Genomic DNA, 8,835 nt, shown 5'->3' on the forward strand with positions numbered 1-8,835 from the left:
ACCTAACCTAACCAACCAAAACTTCCCTATTTTTTCCTTTTCTTTTCCTTTATCCTCCTTATCACTGATTGGCTCGTTAGCCGCTTGGGCGATCATTGTCAGAGTATGGTTTAAGACGAACACCCATGAAAATCCTAGGACACCTAACTTGCTCTCTCTCTCTGCTTGGCCCTCCCCCCCTCTCTCTTTCTTCCCTTCTATCTGGCTCCCTCAATCTAATGTACAAGATCCTATGCACAACTCATTCAGGACACAAACATGCAAAACTCATTAACACGAGAACCCACAAGCAAGCATTTGCCATTAAAAATTATTACTGAAAAACCTCATCTGCACCAATTATAGGAATACACATTGACCAACACCCAGAAAAGGCATACAAGACAATTGGGGTTGGTAATTACCTAATTGTGATCCCTTTCCTTGTTACTGTTACCCCTCGTTTGTTGTGTACACAGAGCAACAGTTCACAGCTAGCAGAGGTTAAGTACTGTATGGACGGCAAAACTTTTAATTTCCTGCATTTTTTTGCTTAAATGTTAATGTGACCCTTTATGATATTACAAACTGGTGCAGGATAAGTGACACATACATGTATATTTGCAGGATAAGTGATAAATATATGTATTATTGCTTCACAAACTGGTGTAAAATTTATACAGTACACGTAACATTGCTAGCTATCCAAACTAATATACAGTGAAAGGTGCTAGTGTTTGTGAGTGTACCGAGGTGCTCTTGAAGGTGAATTTTTACTCTCGGACACGAGTCCCGAGTGGTTGACCAATATGTTTTCCGGTGGATTTTGTGTGTTTTAAGCGAATCTGGGCTTCAATTTTGTCGGAAATTGCTCGTTTTTTGGGGGGAGAGCCTGGGACATCGGGGTTTTGGGTGGAGGAGAACACGAAAACGAGTCATCTAGTCTAACCTAACGTACCTAACCTAACAACTTAATGTAACGTAACCTTACCTAACCCCTAGCCGGGGGCTCCGCCCTCTGACCCCCGGTAGACCAAGCTTAAAACTATTAGATAGCATGATCGTCTTTCTCGTAAAACTCGGCAATAAACTTAAAATTATCGTAGGAGCACGAATCACACCCAACCTCCACCGCGGCCATTGTCAGACTGGTGAATGAAATTCAAATCCGTACCCAGGGTACTTCCTTTGAAAAAATTCAAATGTGATTGGTCGAAAAAAAAATCGCGTGATGAGATCGATACATCTTAGGTCACGATTGGATGATGTCAGTTAACATTGCACACGCATGATGTAAACACACTCATAATTAACTCGGTTTCATGCAGATAACATCTCTTCACCTAACTCAGGGGTCACCAAACTTTTTTCACAGTGGGCCGGATAACTGAAAGAATGACGAGCGCGGGCCGCATAATCATTCTGTTCAATACTTGCAAGCCAGAACGAAAGCCATGGTAACGTCAGAGCGTAGGCGGAGCTACCACGGCGGGCCTGATGAACTGACGTCGCGGGCCGGATCCGGCCCGCGGGCCGTAGTTTGGTGACCCCTGACCTAATTTAATGTAACCTAACCATTCTAACCTAACCATCCTAACCTAACCTACAGTATATCTAACATAACCAATGGGTTTGACCCCCCCTAAAATTCGTTGGATGACCGAAATGATAATACCAATAGTTTTTGAATAACACTAAAGGTCAGAGTCCGGGATAACCAACCACCTAATGACGTATATGTATAGAGGAAAACTAATTCCTTACCTGATTAATAAAACAAAATATTTTTTCTTACTTTTTCTTGTTAAGACAATGACATGTTTGTTTACGCTTCAACTGTTTTTACATGAACAAGATTGGTTTATAAACATTAATGCTATTCTGTTATATAGTCAATGTTATTTTGGTGATACACACTAATGACTCCTGGCATCGACCTTCCATACACACGAACACTTCCAGGTTACGTTAAGTTAGGTAAGGTTAGGTAGGTCAGGGTGTTAATATTTCAATTCATATGGAAAGGTCAATAGGAAGTAATCAGTCGCTTAGCATTTGGTCAGTTAGTTGCTGGGAAGCGTTTGTCAACAATTTAAGTGGAAATTTGGCGTCCTTCCGTGAATGATGGGCACGGAAAGTCTTTATTTATGAATTTAGGGGAAAAACCAAAATACATAAAATACAATTCCTCCATCAGCTTTAGGCCTATTCTTGAAAATAAATTAATGTTAAATCAAATTAAATCACAGGAAACATCATTACATGCCTTTTTTTGGGCGATTCATGTTGTCTCTATAATTATGGTACAATGATCTTGATGCACATTTATCAGAACCTACTCAAAACTTTCTCAAATCCATGTACCTATACTGTATTTTATGTTGAAATCAAAGAATCCAGTGTAGAGTTTTAGGTTGAAAATTTATTTGATCTTGCCATAAAATATCATGCATAGTTTTCATTTATAGAGAAGTATATTAACTTATTATTTACCCACAGGAAGCAATAGTGTTACCTGCAGATATGAGAAACATCATCTTAAATCATCTTCAGTGCCAATGTAAACTGAGGAACCAACTACCAGGGAAACTAAGGACTTTCTACACAGCATCTCATAAACTAAGCGACAAATCTACAAAACCTCAACTTGACTATGAATACTTGTGCGACCCTGAAAATGCACATAAAATAGATGAATTAATTAAAAGACGAAAGAATTTAGGAAATATTTGGAAAGTTCACGAAATCAATAAAAAGTTGAAATCCATCAGCCCATCATCACAGGAATATGAAGCGTTACACATGGAGTTGGAGAGAGAAGCACGAAATATTCCCAACAAAGCAAGTCCACATCTTTGGGATTATGGAGACGAGCCTAAGATATTAGAATTCATCAACCCTAAACCCAAATTTAACTTCACCCCAAGAGAACTCGGTGAACTCGGCCAGATGTTGGATATAATGAGGACAGAAAACTTGGGAAACATAACAGGGTCTCGGAGTTACTATTTTAAAGGAGCTTTGGCTGATCTTGAACAAGCACTAATAAGGTATGATAGTATATTATAATATTTAAAGTATAATTATAATTTTATCTGGAAATTAAATGTTATAAATTCAGTCTTAATTGGTTAAATCTTATACACTTCGTCATTCTCCCTCAGGTCAGGGTTAAGGTTGATAGAAATATTTTACGATTCAACAACAATACGGACCCAGAATTCATGCTACTGTATTTTTGTATCATTCTGTAAGAGGGGAATACAGTATTATTACACTAACATAATCATCCGGTGGTTAATAGTAAAAATAAATCAGGTTCAATCTTAAGACTTTTATCACCATTTTCAGATACACAGTCTCATATTTGTTGAAGATGGGCTTCACTCTTATGTCTGTACCTGACCTCCTGTACTCCCATGTAATAGAGGGTTGTGGCATGAACACCAGAGGAGAGCACAGTCAGGTGAGTAGCCACAAATAATGTACACTCTGTTGTACTCTAATATATTATTGTTTGATGTGCATGATAAGTTGCTACACACAACTTTAATTATACCTGAGTAATACAGTGCCGTATTTCCATGGTCCATTGCTGACTAGGATTATATACCCTTCAGATTCTTGGGAGAATGTCTGTCTGTAGTAAAACTGGGGCTGTAAGGTGATAATTTCTACAGAAGGTTGGCCTGAAATAAGCAATGCAGATTTGGTTCAGCTGCAATTCAGGCATTATAAATGTGAGCTTCGTATAATATCAAAGATATGAATCACACAATACAAAGCGCTCGTCACATTTTAGCATTTTGCCGGTTATCCAAAACAATTAACATTTATTTTATCAAAATTTTTGATCAATGGTGACATAATTTAAGACTGGTATGCCATTCCCATCTATGAGAGCTTCAGTAAAAGTGGGAGGTACAGTAATAAATGAGGAGTGCATTGCCGGGTGTGGTCAACGAGGTGGAATAACCCTTCAGTACATGAGCATCCTTGATATGTAGTGGAGAGACCCATCAGCTGTGACCAACATTTGTCTGGCCACTCGGCATCATAACAGGAAAAGGTTTGTAGAAAAAGAAATACGTATGTAGCCTCAGACAAATTCCAACTTTCACTTATATTTCTGAAAATTTTCATCCTGTCAGGTGTATCATATTGTCAACCCTAAGGAGGATGTCTGTCTGGCAGGGACGGCTGAAATGGCACTTGGTGGTTTCTTAAAAAATAAACAGTTAACACTTGAAGAGCTTCCCATGAAACTGGCTGCTGTGTCTCGCTGCTACCGGGCAGAAGCATCGTCTGCCCAGGAAGAAAGGGGAATTTACAGGTACTATAATGTATTCAAATATGTGTTGCTCTCCAGGTCTCTTAAAGATCAGTAACACTTTATTCTGATATTAACTGTGGCTACATCTGTACAGCATATGTAAATTTTCTTTTCACCTGTAACAGCAGCTGAGATAATTTATTATTCCATTCACCTAAATTTCTTTAAAGTACTAGAGATACTTATACTGAACATGCCATGAGGATGAACAGTGTACATGTGTCATTTTTACACACTATGTACTGAACACTGTCAGACTGATTGCATTATTCCCAGGGTCCATGGCTTCACAAAGGTGGAAATGTTTGGAGTCACAGCAGCAGAAACTGGAGAGGAAAGTCCTCAACTGTATTCAGAAATGACACAGATACAAAAGGAACTTTTTTCACAGCTTGGAATTCATTTTCAAGTAAGTAACACAAATGTACAGGTATTGTTGCCCTAGGCAGAATGCAACATAATACAGTATTGATCTTTTAACTCATAATTTGAATTTAATGTTACAGTACTGTAGTTCTTAAGTTTTTGTCCTCAACAGCACAAAGGTATATATGATTGTTTCCATCCACCTAGATGAAGAAATACTACCTTATTGTACATCACGAATGAGCACTCAAGTTGCTCGACACACATGTACAGACCCAATTGAGGCATACCAACTTTGCCATGCAGTAGGTAATATCTTCAAATCATAACTGGACACAGTTTGGACAGATCAAAATGTTGTATTGTATACAATTACAGAGCTGTGGACATACAGCATGTAATTGTGCTTTGACCACACCCAATTCAGTACAGTAAGGTACCAAATAGTATGCAATAAGTGGATGAAGATCTGTCACTTTGTAATGATCAACCGTTCTACCTTTTTTCTAGTCAGTTGTTGGGGCTAGCCTACATTTCCCAGTGTTATAGATCTTAGTACAGCACTTCTAATATACAGTAGTGTACACTAGTGGTTCAGCCCTTCAGTGTTGAAAAATTAAATGCTTATTTATGTTGTATGCACTGTCTTGCCTTACAGATACTAGACATGCCTCTCAATGACTTGGGTGCACCAGCCTACACTAAGACAGACATGGAAGCCTGGATGCCAGGAAGGGGCTTGTATGGTGAAATTTCCTCAGCATCTAATTGCATAGACTATCAAGCTCGTAGGTTACACATCACCTACAGCAACAGAGAAGGGATTCAGAGGTACAGTATACAAAATTTATTGCAAGCTATTATTATTCATGAATGACACTAAATATATGCTGATACATGTGGGTAAAGAGAAGCAAGTAAAATAAAAAAAAAAAAAAAAATTATATACAAGACTTGAAATTTCCTACTCTCCAGGTTTATGCAGTCTTGTATAGTAATGATTGGTAGATCTGTACCTAAAATGTGCTTCACCCAGGTGGGGCAGAAGAGCCTGTGACAACCTAACTTCTACAGTGATGTTCATGAGAGGACCCGAGTTCCTGTACTTGTGTGCTGGGAACACTGACCTTTAGCACAAGGATTAAACCAGCCCCACATTTCTTGGCTGCCAATAGTATTGTAGGGGGTGCTGGTGGTAGAGTGGTACCGCTCTTGCCTTCGCAAGCGAGATGTCACGGGTTCGATTCCTGGGCCGGTGGAAGTTGTTTGGACTTACTTCCTAGCCCCCATTAGTCCCTGTTTACCTAGCAGTAAAGTAGGTACCTGTTGTAAGTCGAAAGTTGCGAATTCGTATTCAGGGAAGTAGGTACCTGTTGTAAGTCGAAAGTTGCGAATTCGTATTCAGGGACAAGTTGTTGGAGCTTCCAATAACTTGATGACATAAACCATTGACTCTTCAGGCTTCTATGCCCTTGACTCTTCAGGTTTCTACGCCCTTAACTCATGAGACAAAGGCAAGCATGAACTTAGCATGCTTCCCTGTTGGGCACTGTAAACGCTTCTGCGCTTCACCTTACACAAAGATATAGGAAGGTGCCCAATAAAAAATAGTATGTATTATAGTCTATATTTAAAACAACAACAACAACAATGACGATAATACTGTATTGTACTGTACAGTACTACTGTATATTGTAATACAGTAATGATGAAATGATAATTAAATAATTGTAATAGCTGCAATAATAATAATAATAATAATAATAATAATAATAATAATAATAATAATAACAATAACAATAACAATATGGCATGGTACAGGAGCTAAAAAAAAGTATCTGCATACTACTGTGTGAAACAAAAGGAGACCAGAGACGAGTGTTGTCTCCTTATATTATGTGATAGTAATTACTTAACCGTTTCTTTTATTCCTATATACCAACTCGCCCCGTTTGTTGGATAATGAATGGTGGTGGGTGAAGACATGCATACCAACCCTCCCGAAACTTCACGAGTTGTACATATAATTTCGGAAGTCATCACACCCACCCTGTTAGATACTGTTTTTAGCTACTGTACACGATGGTAATAATATTAGTACTGTAATAATGATAATGACTATCATAATAGTAATGTCATTTTATAGTTTTCTTAAAACTTATTAGTTTCCTTTGAGGAGTTACTGTACTGTATAAAGAGTGTGTGGAATTTAGAAGTGAACCAAAGTTTGGAAGTGTGGACTCTATGGGAAAATGTGATCCGATTGATGGAGAATTGATTTATGAAAGGTTTTATACTGGGAAATGCTTTTAAATTAGTGTACTTGGGGCATCGTCTCAAGCTGTGTGTATTCCTTCTTTCATCACATTACAGTACACTACAATATTACAGCAAAATAAATTATATAAAAAAAAAATACAGTCTTTGACGTCAGGTGTTTTTAATGGCCAAAGCAAACGTTTCTTTTGATTTATATTCTATTTACTGTGAAGGTTTTAATGCTTTAACTCATACTGACCAACATCTTTTACAGGTTTGCACACACAGTGAACGGAACAGCCTGTGCTCTCCCCCGGACAATCATAGCCTTGTGTGAGAGTTTTCAGTCTTACAACGGAACCATCACTATACCCCCAGTGTTGCGACCGTACATGTCGGGGTTAGTGAACATTGAGCCACCGTCTATACCATGTAAAATGACTTGGATAAAACAAAAGACTTATCCGGGAAAAATTCAAGGATAAATATTTTTTTTATTTATATTATGGTGACAGAAATCTTTATAACTAGTAGACCACTTGATCTCAGCCCCTCACTGTACACTGATAATTATGTTAAAATTTTACAAAGCTCAATAGAACATGTCATCCAAGTGGTGAACTGGTGATACTGTATTTCAATTGTGAATTATACTTGTTCTTAAGATATTTATATAATTTATTTTAATACGAACTTGTTATTGAGGCTCGGTGGGCAGCCTGACATGTGAGGGAGAGATGGAGGAATATTAGTTAGTGATGATAATCGTTCACTTAGTCAGATTTAAACTTTTTCTCTCTTGCTTTGCCTTCCTTGCATGTGGCAGGGTGGGTGGAGGCAAGAACAGATACAGACTCTTCCTTCAGTGGCTGTAATACATTCACTCATACAACTGTAACCCTCCATGAACCACTCAAAACCTTGCTCTCCTGTAACCCACACACACCACATGTTGCTGTTAACCAATGGTCAATGGAAATTGTTTATAAAATGGTAATAATAAAATACACAACGAATGTTATTTGTTTACTGTCAACTTTATAATTGGAAAACCTGTCAGTATGATTACTTATGTTTGTATAAAACTGTACTGTATATTCAAATAAAATTGGAGGATTGTGTTAAGTGAAACTGACTTGAGATACTTTCTATAAAACACGGAAGCCAGAAGCAAATTTATTGTTTATTGTTAACTAATGTATGTTCAGTAGTGAAAATATATATTGTATGTCACATAATCCTTCCTTCATTCATATTGCAATTGTTAAAGTTAAAATTATTCAAAACAAACCTTTCAGAACACAATATAACTTATCTGATTGTAAAACTGATATGAAAGTGAAAAACTCCCATATAACATTGTGGAAATATCATCTGTAATATATTGTACTCCACTGACAGCCTTCAACTATGTATCTTCAGGAGAAAAGCCTCACTTCAGAAGTGATATAAACCAAGAAGGAAACAGTACCAGTCTTGTGATGTGTGAACCCATGACTTATTAGCTAAGGCCATACAGTATAAGACAATTTTTAATTTCTTAATCACTTCTACACCTTCAGCTACTTTCAACATAATTGGAATGCTTTGAAGAGGAAGTTTGGACAGACTAAATACTAATTACTGTTTACATAGTCTCATAAAATTGAGAAACTTTCCTAAAAACAATATGAACATTCACAGATCTTTTAATGGCAGATACTATTGGGTCTGTTCTCCATAGCAACCTGAAGTCTCGAGTCATGATGGCTTGTGCTGCAAATATTCCTTGTAAGTGAAGATATAAAACACACACCTTAATGGTGCATTTGAGCAGAAGTACAGCAATAACAAATAATACACTGAAATAATTCCTAAAGACTTAGCACCAGTTAGGATCTAGTTAAGGTGATATAACA

General features: G+C 37.4%; 1 protein-coding gene across 2 annotated transcripts; it reads left to right on the plus strand.

The window, feature by feature from the left end:
* The first annotated feature begins 343 nt into the window (after positions 1-343).
* On the plus strand, positions 344-8,170 carry LOC121863771 (serine--tRNA ligase, mitochondrial-like). 2 transcript variants are annotated; one of them, XM_042362562.1, is made up of 7 exons: positions 344-482; positions 2,479-3,029; positions 3,331-3,445; positions 4,131-4,312; positions 4,589-4,721; positions 5,337-5,509; positions 7,212-8,170. In XM_042362562.1, exons 2-7 carry the CDS (start codon positions 2,503-2,505, stop codon positions 7,420-7,422), a joined length of 1,341 nt encoding a protein of 446 aa, XP_042218496.1. In that variant the 5' UTR covers positions 344-482; positions 2,479-2,502; the 3' UTR covers positions 7,423-8,170. The 2 variants fall into 2 exon arrangements, with proteins under 2 accessions (XP_042218496.1, XP_042218495.1); XM_042362561.1 differs by having other exon boundaries at positions 454-492.
* The last annotated feature ends 665 nt before the right edge of the window (positions 8,171-8,835 follow it).

This window comes from Homarus americanus, unplaced genomic scaffold (assembly GCF_018991925.1).
Source record: "Homarus americanus isolate GMGI-L3 unplaced genomic scaffold, GMGI_Hamer_2.0 scaffold48354, whole genome shotgun sequence".
Taxonomy (NCBI): Eukaryota; Metazoa; Arthropoda; class Malacostraca; order Decapoda; family Nephropidae; genus Homarus; species Homarus americanus.